Genomic DNA, 19,857 nt, shown 5'->3' with positions numbered 1-19,857 from the left:
CCATTGGGAACGGTGTAGATGTATGAAAGAATCCCACTCTCCCAAGATCTTATCTCTCAGTGAGGATTTCTGTCCTGCTCACTGAAGGTGGAAGGGCTTTAACAGCTCCCTCTGACTGAGGTTGTGTTTTCATGACATTGATCCGCCAGCTGCCCGTTCCTTTGATTAATCTCTGCGTTTGGAGCTCTTCATTCATTGCAGTTGCTTGCATTTCCCCCATTACTGCACGGTCTCAAAGGTTTTGCATTAATTGAAAGGGCTCTAAATGATGTACTGCAGATTCTGTAGTGTCGAATGTCATTTCATCAGCTGCTCACTTTATCTCTGCAGCACTAACTGAGAGAGTTGTACATATTTTGGTGTGAAGGTATTCTGCTTTGCAAGACAAAGCATTTAAATAAAAATAATCTAACATCCATTAGGGATGCTTTACAGTTGTACAAATCACAGTGTAAAGTTCATTTTTGTCAGGCACACTGATGCGGAAAGAATTTGCACCCTTGTTAAATCAAAAAAACAACATTTAAGTCCACTGAAAATCAGCCCTTGAGAGCCACTGGGTCAGTACACAGGCAGCAGAACATAAGATTTTAACAAGCCTATTGCAGAAACAGTATGAAAGTCATGCTCACCAGAGGATTTGTTAGGAATGCTGACTTTGTAACATCTAACCTCGAGGAACTGCTGCATGTGTGAGTGAGGGAGAACAGTTTGGTTTAGGAGCTGTCTTAGATGCTTTCTATTGTTTCCCCGTGTTTATCAGTCTTCACCTCACGTACCTCTACAACATCTCCCCACTTCTCATGTGCACTCCGTCGTGTTTGAAATTTCTCCCAGCCCTTGCAACTTTTCTCCTAATGTTGCCAATTCTCCACTCTCATGAACCGCTTAGGCGTCACATGAAAGCGCTTCTGTGTTTAGTGGTTCTTCTTGACAGCTGTCTCTGAGGCTAAAAGTGTCAGTGGCGTGCAAATGCACTGAAATTAAATATCCAAAAGTATCCCCTTTTCCAGATGAGTGCGATCTCTCTTAGATGACCTCATCAACACCCCACCAGTTGAGAAATTTAATTGCGTCAGTAAAGCAGTGCACTTAGCCTCAAGGCACTCGAAAAAATTTACCCAAATGATGCTAAGTACACAATAACTTTGAACTGTTTAAAAAAGCTTGTTTCCTAAAATAATGTTGTGTAGCACCTCCTATTGTTAAAATTAGTGAAGATAAATCCAGATTAAAAACACAGGCATTTATATCTATAAAAACACTGGGTAAAATTTACCCGTATATGAAATGCATTAATTTTTGTGTGGTTTATGTTTAAACATTCAAAGTTGCTAGGCAACGGCATTCATTGGAGTGTGTGATCTGACAACTACGTCAAGTTCTTTGAAACCTGTATTCTTTAAATTATGAAACGAGCAGAGAATGACCTGCAAAAAAACCCTCACCAAGTGCCTGAAGTACAGGAAAGCTGTCTGTGGAATATGCACAGTCAAAGTGCTGAATGTGTGTGAGGGACACATATAATCAGATCTATTCAGATGAAGATGATTTAGCCTACTCGAAAAACTTTGGTTGCTTGTAAAACTTATTTTTAGTTAATTGATTATTCATTCATTTTTGTTTTGCCATGTTACCGTTTATTTATTATATTATATTATTTTTTATCCTCATTTGCCCGTTACCTTACTCTGTTTTCATGAACGGAACACCAAAGCTGTTTTAATTTATAACATGACATTGTGTTATTTATGTATGTGTATATATATATATATAATATAAACAATGGTTTACCTCAGTAAACTTACCTCTTATTCACATATTGTTGAAATGCCTAAATTAATATTTGATTAGGTAAAATCACCCATAAGTGCAGTGGTTGTTTATTGTTATTACTGTGGCTCATTATTGTCCATGTGGGGTATTTAGGCTTCTTTGGTAATTTAAACAACATGGGTTATTTCATTATGTGATGAATGTTGTTTTTTTTATAATATCACACCACCCAAATATGCAAATATTTCCTTTTAATACCCATGTTCAGTGTCATTTTAGACTGATTTGCAAAGCAATTAGTGTTCTTAAGGATAAAACAAGAACAAAACATAGTTGACGATTAAACAAACTCATTCCATGATTTTAGACAATCCTTTGTGAAGACATTGCTTTAATACAAATTTATTATTAGAAATGTGCTAGCTAGGTGCACAGTTAAATTTAACCGTTGGTGGTTTTAGGTATACAGTGACTCCTGGCAGTTCCAGTGTTAAGTAACTTGAAAGTAACAAGCTGCTCCAGCTTCACTTTGTGCAATGTTACTTTCAATCTTCACCACTCCTGTCTAATTTTGACCTTTATGCTCATCCAGGTCCAACTGTTTTGAAGTCTTCGCCTTGGATGGAGCCAGCACCAATATTCTTCAATTTTGCACTGCAGCAGAAAGCACAGACTGGCTCCAAGCAATATCTACAAATATCAATGACTTGACACTGGAGAATGTAAGTCCATTTCTAGACATGAGAGACCCTTCCATGTGAGTCGTTATTGAAAATGAAGGTGAAGAGAGTACTATTACATAATTGCATCCCTGCCACAGAATGGCTTAACATAAGCATTTTTACAGATGATTCCTTACATGATTGTTTATGATTGTTTGACAGTTATTTTAAGTAATCTAAAGGGGCAGACTTTAAATTAATAGAATCAGAAAATCACTAAAATTTTAGCCTGTTTTTTCCCTTTTACCAACTTGTGATTTTATTTATAATACCATGTTAATAAGGAAAACATTTAAACATGTTCTAAACATGTTTGGCCCACAGTTGTTACATGTGTTTTGCCCTCTTTTGATTTTTCAGAGTCACACAGACTACAGTGTAGCATGGTTTTAATAGGCCCTTCCTGACAAGCACTTATTGAGTGGCTCAGTGGCACCTCTCCCCCTCTGCTGACAAAAAGAAGCTCTCTCATACCTAATTAATGACTGCTAAGTAGTCATTCGGCATGTGCACTTCTCTCTCTCATTTCCTCCTATTTCACTTTGATTATCACACTGATGATGTGATGCATTTTTGGTAAGGATGCAGACGTGCTGTATGCCCATGCTCCTCGATTGCACAGCTGCCTTTTTTAAAAAGTGTGATTAATTCATGCCTGCATCACCTAATTACGGACGTGGAGTGTGATTGCTAAATGGCCAATCAGGATGTAATTGTGTGCCTGCTTTGGGAGAGCGGAACTTTTGTTTTAATGACCTACAATCTTTAAATAGACTCTGTGACACCCTTGGGGTCCCTCATGTCTTTTTCATGTGGATGACTGTCATCTGGCATGATGAAGGATTATTTGATGCCACTTGGGTCGTTTGATGTTTTGGAAGGGCTTAAGCAAAAAGAATAGGGCTGGTTGTTAGCGCATAATAATGGAAAGGAATTCAGGTGATACAATGTACCTTCAGTTTGTACCTGAGTTGGAATGAGCTAGGAGCAACCACCATGCTGAGACAGATATCCTGACACACCAGGGGGGGCATTCAATGTGAAAATGTTTTGCACTGGTTTGTAAAACTTTTCTGGCTGAGTGATAATTCATTCCAGAGAAAGGCGTACAACATTTTGTAAGAGCTTTTGAGATCTCCTCTTTGGTGAGTGTGTCATACCTCTTTTTCACCTCCAAGACACACATTAGAAATGTTAAAAATAGTAGCTTCACAGATAGCTTGTTAAAATTTAACAGTTTTGGAATATCCTGATGGCTGACTTTTGCTACATTCGCACTGACCTTCGCCAAGCCTATCAAATTCTCAGTAATTTTTAAAACAATGGGTCACTGATTTCAGACAGAGGCAGATGAAAACAAACTTCTAACTTCTAGCCCGCGACCATTGATTTTGTCAACTGAAATTACAACTGTTGCAGGCAGATTTGATCAGCTGTAGCTAGCTAGCTAGCTAATCAAGTTAGAGTCAGTCATTCTGGATAAAGATTGTTGATATTTGAACTAAACACCCAAACAAATACACCCCTCCCTTCGTGCTCTTTCAGAAACTCCGCCCCCCAAATTCCTGGACGTGCACTGCCAAGGCAACAACCAATAGAGAATTATGGCGTCAGCTGTAGAGTCACTTCTGTTCCTCTCACAGATTATCATGAGTGGAAAAAAATTTCTCAAGCTCAAGTGTTGAGCAGAGCTAAAATCACTGGATATTTGAAATTTACACAATCATGTTATATCTGCATCTGTTATCCTTCCTAGATTTACCTGCAGATTTGGTCAAGGGGCAGTAATGCTTTACATTTGGTGTAATGATGTTTGTGTTTGTTATTACTATCTCAACAATCTCATTAACAGTGGTTTTAAGGAGCCATGATACCTTAATGTATATTTTGTAATGATTTTTGTAATTGTGTATGTGACTGATTGTTTTCTTTTTATTTCTCTCACAGATCAAGATAGTCAACAAGTACTGCTCTTCAGATGATCAGGTATGCCAACTCTGGCCTAACTCGACATACCAGTACAACATATCTTTTTGAAAGCAGAGTGTAGTGATAATTTTGAAATTCCACTCTGACAAAAAGGAACAAGACAAAATTCTCACACTGTATTTTCACATTTTATTTATGCTCAGAACATGGTACAAAGCACAAAGTTAGTTTGTAGTGTGTACACAGAGGAAAAAATGTTTATACCTTTTATACCTTGGAACTCTTCCCTCTTGTCAAGGCTGCTTCTTTCAGTAAACATCCTTATCTGGTTTTGTTCCCATCTAAAGTACTCTGGCAATCTTGCTACCCTCTGATGCACCGTTTTAGCCTTGGTTTTTCTAAACGGTTAAAAGTCAGCAAATTTTCTGCTTACATTCCCAAAGACCAAGATATCTTTGGTCATACACATTCCATGAACCTAAAGTTCTCTCAGTTAAAAGTTACATGGTAAGATTCAGACTGATCAAACACAGTGGAAATGAACCATGATTACATGTGCTGTAACTGTATTCAGACATGTGCAATAAAGTATTCAAACTTGATTATATGTATAGTATGTGTAATTTCCTTCACTACAAGCACAACAGTTTCATGATATCAATGCAGACAGTCATAAGTACACCAGATTCTCACTATTGAAATTAGTGTAATATCTCACTATTGCATGGATTGACATTTGGCATTGAGTTTTCATGGATACAGATATCCCTGGTGCCCAAACAATGAATGTTGATGCTATTTGGTGATCCACTGACTTTTTATCTAGCACTATCATCAGGTCAAATGTTATTTTGTCCAATACTTTGGTTTATGATCAAATACCAGCACATTCCCAACAGCCTCAATTGTTCTTTGTGTTTAGTGTAAATGGTAGCATGCTAACATGCCAACATTTGATGATATGATGAACATTTTACCTGCTAAACATCAACATGTTAGCATTGTCATTGTGAGGTTGCTAGCATGCTGATGTTAGCATTTAGCTCAAAGCACAGCTGTGCCAAAGTACAGCCTTACAGAGCTGCTAGCATGGCTGTAGACTGTCGATAAAATTTTTCTCCATTAGGAACTATCATAGACATATGCTGGTTTGAAGGTAGTTTTCAATTTGCTTTCCATGGAGATCCCTTTACAAGCTAGCTTCCCACTCAGCCTTCTCTGTAGGAAGTATTAAAGAGGTGTACAGAATTGCATCATCAGCATACAACCGCAGCTGTTGTAGCAGCTCTGGACTGAATTTATATATGGTAGTTTGCCAAATAAATACAGTTATTCAGGCAAATGAAACATTTTGTAACACATATTCATCATTGAGATGGGCGCAGTTGTGTCATGCTGTTTATCAGTTTCAGTAAAACCTCATTCATACTGTAGGTGAGATGGTATTTTCAGGAAGAAGTCCAGGCAAACATGCAGACATTGATATATTGTTAATCACTAGATTTAGGAGTGAGTGTAGCAGATGAAGCAGTATAGTACATACAGTACAGATATGCTGCTTAGAGGAGAGCAGAGAAACTTCCCAAGTCAATCTTGGGTAGATCAAAGCTACATTGTTGCATTGCAGCTGGGACTGCAGCACCACTACAGTGGGGTATCTTTTAAGTGTATCATTTTGAAGCTGCCTCACTGCAGCTCTTGTTTAATGCATTTTCTCTGACAGTGCACTTTTGTTATTCTTAAGTACAGATTTTTATGTGTATTATAATCACAATTTTAAATGGTAAAACAGTGTAAATCTCATCCTCTTCATCTGCAGATTGTTCACATGGGCTGGGCAAGTGAAAGCACTGAGGGCAGCGCTGCTGGTCGAACTTCAGCATTCAAGTTCCTGGCACTGAGAGGACCATATTTTTATATCTTCAGAAGTCCCCCGGTAATTAATATTTCATAATTTTCCTTTTCCATTTGGCCTGTATGATTTGGGGTAAGTGAAACTGGTATGCATAGTTTGGTGTTGTGGCACAAGTCTGAGTGAGATCTGTATCTTTGAAACAAACAATATGAAATGATTTTGTTCAAACTCTGATGGATATCACACCCAAAAAACAGGTGCGTGATGATTAATTAGTACCATGGATTCTGCTCAGCATAAGAATTTGTTCAGTGGCTTTTTGAATTTGTTTTTGCTCACTGATCTGTGATTGTCCCACAACGTGCTGCTTGGTTTGTTATTGAAACAAGTTGGGGTATGCTTCAGTTATAATTGAATAAGCGAAGACAAGCATGCAGTAGCAGGTGATGAATTTATATTTGTTGAGTTTATGTCTGACTGCTAGGTCATAGTGAAGAGAGATGTACTAAAGACAGTCATATTTTTTTAAAATTGGATGTGCTTGAGCAAGATTTGACTTTCGCCAAGGTTCAAGTATGAAATCAATGATGAATCTTCTGCCATTTTGGCCCTTAAAGCTGCAATTACTATTTCAGCCAGGCACTAAATCTGGGGATTTTACTGTCATCTGGTTGAAGGTGTAATAATCAACAAAATGAACTGATTCAGGGTTTGGTTAGACTGCTGCAAAAATTGTTATTATATCTATTATAATATATTTAATAGAGCATTATCTTATCTTGTAACTGTAACTATAAGCAAACACATGTATTCTTCCCTTGCTGACATTAATGGGGCCATATTACACCCCTTTTCCACAAGTTAACGCAGTTCCCTGGGGTCTTAATAAAATGCGTCTGACGTGCTTTGGTCAAAACACCACAAGGATCAAGCACCACAGCAGCCTTCTCATCCCGTCTAAACAGCCCTGTTCAGAACAGCCAGTTTGAGTGTAATCCCAGAAGTTTAAAAAATAAACTCCTCCTGCTGGCAAACTGCTCCAGATCAGAGCAGAATCGGGTGTTTATTCCTCCGGAAGATGAGACAGCAGCAGCAGCAGCGATGCAGGACACTTCGGCTCTGCTCCCCAGCCATCTCTCTCCTGCAGAGCTCACCGGGGCTCAGCAGCTGTCTGTCGGCAAGCAGTGGTTCTATCCCCAAGTCCAGCCCTGCAATACCCATGAATTTTTTGCCCATACCTTAGCTTAGCATCATGTGATGTAAGAGGAGGCATCAAATCTGAATGACTTGATGAAATCACAAGCGTACAGAGCAAGCCAGCCCCCTACCAAACTGACTGGGTGGTCTTATTTCACAGTTTGTGTGTTAGTAGGCATATCAGAGACCCAAATATTGGCGCGAATATAAGGCGACCCTGATTATAAGATGACCCCCTTTTACAATAACTGATTTTGGAAAAACAACATTAATGTTACTTTTTGAATATAACTTACATCATAGTATAGTTACATAATAATGATAATAATAATGATAATATCTTTATTTATATAGCACCTTTAAAAACAGAGTTTACAAAGTGCTTTGAAAATAATATGCATACATACTCACACACTCTCTTGCCAGGCTCTTAGAAGTGGTCAAAATTGTTTTCTCCAGCAGTTAGCATTTATAAGACTGCCTGTTTGTCTATTTGAGCTCCTTATAATCTGTGACAGTGGTATTTGGCAGCTTGACATATTCCGTTTCTGCAGTAGAGATGTCAGAAGATGCTTTGGACTTGTTTTCACTCATCGTGAATTTATTTCCTCCGTGGCAGAAAAACATGTTACACGAGCCTTCAGAAACTCCTGCAGGTTAAACTGGACTAATGTAACACTTTAAGTGCTGACTGACTTTAACACACTCACTACAAAGAGACTTTAAGACACTTGCTAGCCTAGAAACAATTAATGCTACTAGTCGGTTTTACACCGCTACTTTATCTATTTAAAAAGAATATCTAATGTTGTGAACACATAACTGTTTAGCTGTTAGGGGAGTGTGTATGCAAATAGACTTGACATGGGTAACTGGTCAAAAATATTCTCAGTGGTTAACAGATTAATGGTTAACCGTTGACATTCCTTGTTGGAGGGCTTTTGTCACCATTTAACACTCTTACAAACTATTGTGGCTCACCTTTTGTGGTCTGAAGGTTCCCAGATGTACTTTTGTGCAGGTTTTGGTAGGTAGCTGTTTTACTGACTATAACAGGTTTTCCATCATATTCAAGCTGCACATTAAAGACAGACTTCAGCCTTTGGTTTCGGGGCCTCGTCCAATTCCAAGTGTTTCCTATTCCTCTCAGTTAGGCTTTATAAACTGTAATATTTGGAGGACTTTGTGTTTCAGGAAAGGAGTTCTCACCTTGTGGGCAATGCTGAAATTCAGTATCTGACGGGTTTGATGTGGCCTCCAATGCAGCATTGTCTTTGCCCCTCCTCTCAAATCAGGGAAATTGCACAAGGATAATGAAGATGATAGGTCTATATAGATTTCAAACTCACCATGTCACCATGATTCAAGCTTAAAAGCCATCCCCTGAGCAGTCTCTCTGTTCAGGCTGAATAGCTTGGTAGCGTAAGATGGTCATAGCCTTCCCTCAGGAGTACTGTGACATAGAGCTCTCAGGGTCTCTCCACACTAAGGTTAACACTTTACACACACTAGGGCTCCATGATCGACCAGGCAAAAGTAATTTTTTTTCTGGAGGTTTTCTGCCACTGCTTCCCTTTGATATGCCACTGACATCAGCCTCTTAGGAGAAGATAAAATTGCCTTATCAAGCCAGGATAATGTCCTAAATGTAGGTGAACATCAATTATGTGTCTGATGGAAACTAGTGCATTGCATCTTGAGTTCTGTCTCCTACAGTCTGCTAGAGTCTCCAGCACTAGGTCACAGATGACTTCCTCTTGTGTAGCATATTATACGGTTGTCCGAATGGCAATTCCCACATCAATGCTGTTTGTAAGATTAGAGATGGTCACTCCAGTTGTTTGTTGCCTTGGCAGGGACAAGAGTCTGGTCTTGTTTAAGCACAGACTCTCAAAATGGGTTTGTTGATACCGTCAACCAGGCCTATGAGGGGGCGGGCTGTCTTTCATTCTACTAAGGGCCATGACTGCAGCAAAGAGAGAACTATCACTGTTGGATATTTGTTTAACAGCAGCTGCATTTTCTCCTGAGACCTCAGTTATCAATGTTCTGTTCCGTAGTATCCAAAGTCTTGTTCAAATTATAAAATACCCATGCATATTCAGAGGCAAGTAATCTGCTTTTGATAAATATTGTCCTTTCTAAACATTTCTAAACCATCATCTACCTTCTACAAAGGTCTAACATAAGAGAACAACCTTAATTAACCAAATATACTTGGAGAAAGTTTCCTAAATGCTGCAGGAAATGTGAGTGGCGAAATTGGATTTTCCTGATGCAGAAACTGAAGTCTCTCTGAGATGGGGGTAAACTAAAAAATACTTTTTTGTGTTTCTTTTAGTTGTGGTTTAACAAAAAAGAAAAAAAAAACCTTCAGCCTGGGAGTAGATAAGAGGTGCAGTAAACTTCACCTGAATGCAGAACAATTGCAGACATAAAAGGTATAGCTTTACCTGATATAGACTAGTCACTTGGGGCCAACAAATCCTTTTGACAAGGTGTTAGTGACAGAAGTCATCAGTCATAATTTTAACAGATAGCATTAAACATGGATTTATTGTGGAGTCACTGAAATTATAGTTCCATGAACTGAAGGAATTATGCAGCTGGTGGGTTGTGAAATGCCAGACCTGTCCTCTGGCTTTTGTTTAACTATGGCAGTAGCCAATATCCCTGAGGTAGAGAGGACTTGCGTATTCACTAGAATAGCACTGATGCATAACTTAACACACACACCTCGGTAAACAAAAATGACTGAGTAGCCTCTTGTCAGTCTAAGTTAAGAAGTTAGTGTGTGTGCAACCTTAAAATTGTGCTCACTACTTAGGGTAGTATACTGCAAACTTCTATCACAGCCATTCATTTGAACTGTGGGAGATTATATGTTAGAGCAAGGTTTATCGTGTTCAAATTTTTACGATAAAAACATTACTATAACGTTTGTGTCAGAGCTACAACAATTAGTCAATTAATCAATTAATCAATTAGCGCTGAGTGGGCTACTTCTTCAGCATCTCTCCACAAACACGGGCTATAGAAAGCCCACATCCCAGTGTTACCTACCCAGCTATTGCAATCTGCCATCATGCATTTCTTTTATTGGTATTTCTGAAAATGTGAAACGTGTTCCTGGAGTTTACCATCTATATTCTACAGTGAGTTTCTACAGCACTCACACTCAAAGTTAAACCTTCATTATCTTAGCAATGTTGAATAATGAGTTATCGTCAACAGTGGTTAGCAAATTTTTGTCAGCATAGAGAAGAACTAAAGCTCCCCCCAAAACATGTACATGTACATCATTGCAACTTGGTTTCTTTTATATCCATTGTTTTCATTTAATCTGCCAATGCCATCTTCTAATGACATTTGTCCAACTTTTTAGCTGTAATCTCTTTCGCTCCTCTCTGTCCTGCTGTTGTTACAGCCATGTCTGAACTAGCTGCAACCACTCGGCTCACCCACGAACTCACCTCCTAGCAGGCAAAACTCAATACTAAAAATGAACAATGGCTCTATTCTATTCTATTCAAGTGTCCCAGTAAGACATGACAGTGTGAAAGTGAGCCAGCATGCACAATTCAACCATCATTCATTTTATTATTTACACCTGTGCTTTTCCTACTGTGAGATGTCCAAATATCTCTTGACCTTTTCGGTCAAGCTGGTGATCTTTTATCTACAATGTTCTATGGTTGTAGCAGTGTTTGTTAAAGGCAGCTAAAAAAAGAACATAAGCAATGGTATTACACAGTTTTTCAAACCCTTTACCCTTACAAAACAAACTTGAGTAAGATTATGTTCCAGGGCTGGATTATTAGTCATTTGCATTATTACATATTTAAAAGTGATTTATGATTGAGGATTTCTCACTTTTGGAACAAAACCTGGAAGTTGTCTCTGTAAAGTAAAAAAAATATTTGATGGATGTTTCTGTCCTTGAGCTATTCTCTTGTCCATTCCCTGGTTGTTGCGTTACTCTGAGACTGTGCACCATCTGTACTTGTTACACTACTGGAGTGTAACAAAATGGTAAATCCATTTTGTTCACAGACACTGGCAGTCATCCAGCTATTCACCAAACTTCTTGTGTAACTTTCATTTGCATTCAATATTTGGATAAGGTGGTGCTGCTAACAGGTGCAAAAAAAAAAGCTTGTTTTGATGCTTACTCTTCACCTCACCTTGGTGTTTATTCCTCAGATCAATGCCGCTGACTGGGGACAAGCTGAAACAACATATAACCTCTATGAGGTTCTTTTCAAGGTTCACAAGGTATGTTAAGAGCAGGGTGCTGTGATGTGCAATGATGGCTGTTAGAATTTTTATCACTGCAGTTTCATCTCAGTATAGATGGATGTTTTTTCCCTTTTGTAGCAGATAGAGAGAGGCGTGTTTCTGTGAGCCTACTAAACAAGGCTCTCTTGGCCTGAGGTGATATTCCTCATCCACAAACCAGAAGGGATAGACTTTCATTTAAATGGAGAACTGAGAAATTTATTCTATATTTCACTCACTAAATGAAGCACTAAAAATGAAGAGACAACAAAACGTATTCCCCAACATGTAACACTTAAAATTTTGTGTTACAGCTGTGGATGGCAGAGGACTGCTGGCTCCAGGCGAGGCTCTACTTAGGGCTGGAGCATTCACCTGAGCAGCAGGACAATGACTCGTTGTGCTTCAGTATTCTGGTCGGCCATGGCCAGAGCCACACCTTCAGGGTAGAGCTGGCCACTGACCTGGCTATCTGGGAGAAGTCCTTCCAAAGAGCTGTCTTCTTGGAAGTGCAACGAATACGAGTGAGTATTTTCACATGTGACACATTACTGAAGTAAAGAGTAAAATTTTCTAGGTTCCACTCTGATTAAAGGGCTTCTTAAAGCAGAATAACATTTCACTCCACCTTTTCCCAACTTTAAAGAGGTAAAATGTAGCATTTGATGATTTTTGCAATGGAGACCAGAATTCTCATATCTCATCTCACTATCAACAGCCCCGTTTTGTGTGCTGTAGTTTGTTTTTTAGAGCCAGAAGGCAGATAAAGTACAATCAACAGCTTGAGATAACAGCTGATGTGCATTCTGCAGAATACAAAGGTTGACAAAGCCTCAACAAACAAAAAAAGAGCAATATTGTATTGAATTGCATTAAACTGCACTGTAAGTGTTCTTATTATTGTGTCCAATCCTGCACATATCCATTTTGTTGATATAAAAAGTGTTGCCCAAGTGATCCCCATTAGCTGCTGTATCACAAGGGTCCATACAAAAATATACACAGTTACAATACAAATCAACACCACTTACACACAACTCACAGTTACATAATGACAAAACAAAGCAACACCCAACAGCTACACTCATTTAAACATTTAGTTAACAGATGATGATGACATGATATCCATATGATACATGCAGTGTAACATTTGATACAACATTAAATACAGAACAAGAAGACAAGTGCCACAAAAATAATTAGTACTATAATAAAAACTATCATAATAACAATGACCAAAAAGCAAAAATTGTTTAACTGTATTTGAAGTCTCCTCTCTGAAGATGCTTTTTGAATATTTTAAAACTGGACACTATTTTTTTTAAATCTGTCAAGGGAGTGAATTTTTCATACATTGTTCAATATGTATGTATGTGTGTGTATATATGTGTGTATGTGTGTGTGTGTGTGTATATATATATATATATATATATATATATATATATATATATGCTGGTATATGAGTTTCTTCTTTATATAAACTGCCCTTTTGTTGCATATCTACTGAAATATTTATGTGTATCAATACAAAAAGTTCTGTTTTGATTTGTCATTATGTTTCTGACAAGTAATGACCACAGTCATTTTACCAGTTAGACAGGAGAGACTTCCAGTGTAGAATCATGTGATCTGCTCTGTTTTGTATGACTTTAAATTTCTTTAAATTGCCCACAGAAGTACTTGACCATACTGCTGGGTAGAATTTAAGAAGGATTAAAACCAAGGACTAAGACACTTGTTTAACTATTTCTTGTGTCAAATATGTTTGATAATTTGTTCTAAATGCAATGCTATTGGTTTTAGACACATTTCAAACAAATTATTTGACACTTTGACCTATAAAAGAATAAACCTTCTGCAGTATGTTGCAGAATGGTGAACATAAAACTTAATTAGGATGATGGTAAACATTACAGGACCACACAATAAGCAGACAGTGACCTAAATATAACTTATTATCCATTCTGTTTGTTTAGTTTTTGTCAAAGTTGAGCTTTTCTTATGAATAATACTGTCACTTACACTCTAGTGTAAAATATTTTCTTAGATTTTGTTTTAATCAGTACTGTCCCTTCCTACCAATTTAATGCTTCAACAGTGAGACATTATTGCTCATGATGAAGTGTTTTCTGTTGACACAGTATGGGCTCTTTGCTGCTTTAAATTTTGCTTATTAAGGAATTAATTGCATTTAAAATTGGAAGTTGGGCAGCGCTCTGTTTTCCATAAATGTTAGTGTTACTTCAAATGCTTGTAGCTTGAGTAACTTAAAGAATTAGTCCTCACCTCATTGAGCCATTAAATTGCCTCTTAAGCAAATACAGTATGTCAAAAATGTGAGGGCGATCAACTCTTGTGGAGAGTGCATTGTTAAGCAATTCTCAGTAGCAGCTGTCTCATGTCTGTCAAGAGGCTCCGCTTCCAAAACTCAAATACGTCATTGGAAAATTCAACAAAGGAAAATAAAGTCTGGATTTATCCTATTTTCTGCCATCCTCATGTTCAGTTTTCTTAAAAATTTCATTACTTATGCTTCCATTTACTGTCCAGCAAACGAATACAGGGCCAGTTGAATCCAGAAAACACAACCACAATAAGATGGATAATACAACAAGGAAATACCTCCTAGTGATAGTTACAAGTAGAGTATGTGTTTTTTTTTTCTTCATTATGACTCACCAGGCATTATGAATATAGGAGGTATGTTATGACAAGTGTAAACATTGTAAGGAATCCACATAAGTCAAAAGCCTGAGGTAGTCAGTATGAAATTACATTAATACAATCAGTTGTTCCAAAGATGAGAAAGAAATACTGTATCTGCTTTGTTGATAATTAATCTTTGAATTAATATATACACCACAGGTTATTATTTACACTACAGGTTATTATTTCATACATATGTGTTGGACATGTATCGTACATTTCAAAGACTCAAGCATATGCAGAACATTTTGAGGATGAAGGTTTGAATGGAAGTACTGCATATTTGTCTAATTTTTTCTACCAGAATACAGTAGAAAACTGACAAAAATAAAGTAATCCTAAATAAGGATTAAGGATATTAAATACACATTTAACAGAGTATTATATAATAACGGATATGGTGAGAACTGTTCAGCTGCCCGCAGCTATGAAAAATATTTAATTACAGTCTATGTGTCCCATAGTGTTATGATTGCTTTTTAGGTTGAACAGTTGTTGCCCCTGTTAAGTGTACTGGACAGGAATGCTCTGAGAAAACTGAAGCTACCACCAGGCTTATGGTTAAAAGGCACATTTTTGCCAATGGTTAGAGCGCATGCAACATAACTGCAACATCCCCGGTTCCGTTCAGGCTGGCGGCCTTTGTTGCATGTATACGCATTCTCTCCCCTTGTTTCCTGTCTGCCACTTCACTATTGACTTTCCAATGAAGGTAATCATGCCAATAAAATGATCTTAATAGAAAAGGCAGTTTTTAAGATAATCAATCATCATAATACGAAAAGCAACAGAGGCAAGGCACATTTTGTCACATAATTGTCCTTGCAGCACCAAATGACTTAATTTAAAGGCATACTATGTAGGATTTGCCAGTTAGTGTTTGTAAACACCTTTGAATGCTGTGTGTTTACAAACACACACAGAGAGAGAGAGAGAAAATCATGAGCTCCAACTTTAGCAAATAATTTAATTACTTTTAGATCAAGTTTAGTGACAAGTTTTATATTAAATTAAACATGAAGAATTTAGGGACAAACATGTGCAAGTTTAAAGTCAACCTTAGAAACCAGTTAACTAAAATCATCAAACAAAACTTTGGGAGAAGCTAGCTACCTAGCTAGATAACTGGTAACAGCACCAGCTGTCAACTGTCAGCTACCAACTGCCATGGAGACTTGGACCTGGAGCAGGATAAACCAGGACAAAACTACTAAAAAGGACGACAAAACGAGGAGGAACGCAAAAAAGAAAAAAGAAAGGGAAAGAAACAAGAATAAGGATTAAATACAGAACATTCCTGAGAGGTAGGAACATTTCTATTTAAAGAAAAAACAGACTTCTATACATCCATGTAAAAACATAGCTAAACAGCTCTGAATGTAAAGAAAGTGGAGAGCACAGCAGTATTTTTTTATCAGTTGGAAAAATGAACTCAAAACAAGTATAACCAGATGGTTGGAGTGTAGATAGTCTGGTGATCCACTACCCAAAGGACATGACCAATGAAGCAGGGAGGGAGACATACAGAAGCAAGCTGCTCAGAGACCACCCTGAAACACTCAGAGCAGATTTTAAAAGGCACGGTGACGGAGCAGTAATCACAGACATGCTGTTCTTTACAGAGCACCCAGAAGCTTGGTATTCCACTCTCCATGAGCAATATAATGACCTTAAAATGATATCAACACATCCATCTGACAGCTATACGCAGATACTGTACTAGAATTCAATATCAATTTCTATAACACAGGCACAGTGAAGGTTCAAGGGTCTCAGACAAAACTAGATGAGTTTGAAAAAGACTTCAGCAGACTGAAAACTCTCGCTGGTGGGGAAAAGGCCTCTGTGCCATTAACAACAGCACCTACAGCTCCATCAGACTCAATCACCTAGCCTTCAGCTATGAGAACTGGTGCTCTAGCAGATTCACCCTCCCAGCACTACTGCTCCAACCTTCCATGTCCACACAGCCTCAGGCACCCCTCCACCTGCCCGCTTTAACAGCCCTCACACACCCAGGACACCAGTGTCAGTGCAATGCATTCAGGGGTGTCTCTGCCCCCTAGAAGTGGAGATAACAGAATTCAGAGAGAACAAATTGTTGGAGTCTGACATAATTCAACAGCTGAAAGATGAATTGACAATGTTTCAAGAAGAAACCAATACCACTGTCAGACAGTTGAGAGAAAGTATGAATGTGCGTCATAGAGCAAATGAAACTTTCAGACATGAACAGTGTCAGGTGAGAAAGGAGGTGGAGCAGAGAGACGCACTTCTCATCAATCTGGAGGAAAAGCTGCTTAGGATGGAAGCAACAGAGCAGCACCCTCAAAGTCAGACTGGAGACACAGACTGGCCTCAACAGCCAGGCAGCACCACAGGCCAGATGACCTAGCCCTCCACAAGAAAACACTGCCATGAAGCCCCTTGCCCAGCCAGAGTAGAGCCAATCACAGAGGAAAAGGGACCACTCCGTCACCAGCACCCTAAAACTGCAGTCCTTATTGACTCCACTGGCAAATTCCAGGAACACAAAAAGCTTTTACCTCATGACAGAGTGGGGAAGTTTTGGTGTCTTCATACTGATAATGCCCTCCAACTCCTGTCATGTCATGACCACCTGGGTGACCCTGACAACATCATCATCCACACAGGAACTAATGACCTGCACCATAAGGGGGAGAGGGTGTCAGGAGCCATCATCAAGGTGGCTCAGAAAGCACACAAGGAGTTTCCTAGGACTAACATACACAAAACACAGACCTGCAGCAAAATTATGTTAAAACACTGAGAGAATACAAACAGATAAAACATAAGAAAAAACAACATCATGATCAGAAACTAAGAGAAATTGAGTCCATTGATTAAAAATCAATTCTGGGAGAGATAACTTCAACAACAAAAAAGACAACCTGGCCCTACAAAATGGTAGTATTTGGAAAGATAATTTTGAAAAACTATATGAACAAATTTCACATAACAATCCTTGAATCAACAATAAAATGATCAGAATCCCCTTGACGACCTAATTAAAATGAAAGAATTAAAACAGCATAAAAAACTAAAATCTGGCAAAGCATGTGGAAGTGACAGCATCAGGACAGAGAAAAAGGCCCTGCTTCAGTTCAGTCTTCTTCAATCAAGTTGCTTTCCTGAGATCTGGGAGTCAGGGGCTTATTTCCCCAGTACATAAGAGTGGAGATAAATTGGACCCCAACAACTACAAAGACATTTGTGTGAACAGTAATCTGGGGAAAGTTTTTTTGCAGCATTATCAATGCCTGGATGCTGGCCTTCCTCATGGAACACAATGTCCTGAGTGAAGGGCAAATTGTTTTTTTTACCAAATCACTACACTACTGACCATGTTTACTCTAATCATCACATACACTAACAAAACAAAGTTTTTGCATGTTTCATTTATTTTAAAAAGGCTTTTGATTCTATTTGGCAAGAGAAATTACATTATAAAAATCTCCTGATCAGTGTAGGGGGTAAACTTTATGATTTAAGTCAATGTATGGCAATTGTAAGTGTGGAGTAAAAATTGGCAACAAAATTACAGTTCACTCAAGGGAAAGGCATCTTTCAGGGCAAGAGCTTGTCTCCAACTCTATTAAACATCTACATTAATGACTTAAGAGTACTGTTGGAGCCGTCCTGAACCCCTGACCTAATGGTGCCTACAGGCTGAGAGATTTCAGCAATCTTATAATTTTATTGCAAGCCACACTTTGCGACATGGATCTAATAAACTTGGGTACAACACAAGTGGCAACCTCCAGGGCTAAAAAATGAAGCCAATACGGAAGTACCAAAAACTTCAGCTCCTCGAATGGCCACTTGAGGCTGGCTGCAAGAGCGACTCAATCCCCATAGACGCCCATGTTAAAATGCCCAACTTTACAGCAGAAATAAACATGTTTACAGCCTGGTGCAAAAAACAATTTTCCCTTTCATGACAACTGTACAGGGGGTGATTTTTTTTTTTTTTTTTTTTTATAACTCACCCGTTTAAATTTTATTAAGCTGTAAAGTTATGCATAATTAAGGACGTGGCCGCCTTGAGTAACAGGTCACTAGCTGCTACGTGGCTTGTTTCAGCAACCAGGCTTCATTCGGCCCACCTCAGCTCCACCTTGTGGTGTTATGATTGTTTCATTATATTAGTTAAGGTACTAGTGGGAGGTCTAACACATGGGGGTGCTGTTGGCCACATGGGACGTTTTTTGTTAAAGACATGACTGGAAGAGGAGGGCAAAAAGAAAAAAAATAAAGTTGTTGTCTCGTGTAAAGCTGGTCTCATCTGTTCTAATATTTAAGAACACGATATGGTGTCAGAAGTGCCACGAAACCTGCGTTGCTGAATTGGAGAGAAAGGGTCCGCCTGCAAAAGAAAGGGAGAAACTGGTGAGCAAGTGAAAATGACGGACGGTAACGGTGACGGGAGTGGATTTGCACAGTGGCTAACAAATCTGGCGCCACGTTCAGTATTCAGCCACTGGAGCCCTTTGACTTTTCCAAGCCGCACAAGTGGGAAAAGTGGATTCGACGGTTTGAAAGATTCCACCAAGCGAGCAATTTAGCTGCCAGCTCCAAAGACAATCAGGTGAATACGCTGATCTAATGTATGGGAGACGAAGCAGATGATGTTTTGAGAGGCCTGAAACTTAATGATGCAGACCAGCGGCAATATGATAAAGTGAGGGATGCCTTTCAGTCGTTCTTTGTAGTGAAAAAGAACATTGTTTATGAGCACACGCGATTTAATATGCGCAAGCAGGAAGCAAATGAGACTGTGGATGCATTCATTACTGCTCTGTATGCACTGGCAGAGCATTGTAACTACAGGACGTTACATGACGAACTCATCCGGGACAGGATAGTGGTTGGCCTGGCTGACACATGGCTCTCAGAACACATGCAAATGGAGAAGGACTTGGATCTGGACAATGCTATAAACATGGCAAGACAATTGGAAGAGGTAAAAAAGCAGCAAACCATACTTAGAGGTGATGCTAAGGGACCACTGCAGATGGATGGCGGTAAACTCTGTGGACAGAGTGTTCAAAGGCAGACACCCAAAAGAAAAGCCTAATTTCACCAAATCTAAAAGTTATGGAGAAAAGCCACACAACAGTAAGACTAAAAATACTAAAAGCTCAACACTGTGAGCTTTTAATATTTTTAGTCTTACAGATGTGGTGGCACACCTCACCCCAAGCATGAATGTTCAGCCAATGAAGCTAAGTGTCATTCCTGTGGGAAAAAGGTCACTACCAGTGTGTGTGCCGTGCAGGCAAAACTGTGCAAAGCATAGAGGAAGAAGAGGAAAGTTTCTTTCTTGGTATGGTGACATCCGATGATGATAAATGGACTGCTGTGATCAGTAGA

General features: G+C 38.7%; 1 protein-coding gene across 1 annotated transcript in view; it reads left to right on the top strand.

Moving 5' to 3' along the window:
* sntg2 (syntrophin, gamma 2) overlaps positions 1-19,857 on the top strand; it is an 86,137-nt gene that overhangs the window by 47,602 nt on the left and 18,678 nt on the right. The window contains exons 10-14 of the mRNA XM_042388240.1: positions 2,369-2,498; positions 4,446-4,484; positions 6,247-6,363; positions 11,683-11,754; positions 12,072-12,281. Coding sequence (XP_042244174.1) covers positions 2,369-2,498; positions 4,446-4,484; positions 6,247-6,363; positions 11,683-11,754; positions 12,072-12,281 — 568 coding nt within the window. The remainder of the gene's footprint in view (positions 1-2,368; positions 2,499-4,445; positions 4,485-6,246; positions 6,364-11,682; positions 11,755-12,071; positions 12,282-19,857) is intronic.

Source organism: Thunnus maccoyii, chromosome 16, assembly GCF_910596095.1.
Source record: "Thunnus maccoyii chromosome 16, fThuMac1.1, whole genome shotgun sequence".
NCBI lineage: Eukaryota > Metazoa > Chordata > Actinopteri > Scombriformes > Scombridae > Thunnus > Thunnus maccoyii.
Note: the sequence above shows the minus strand (reverse complement) of the source record. Positions and strands in the feature narration are given on the sequence as shown.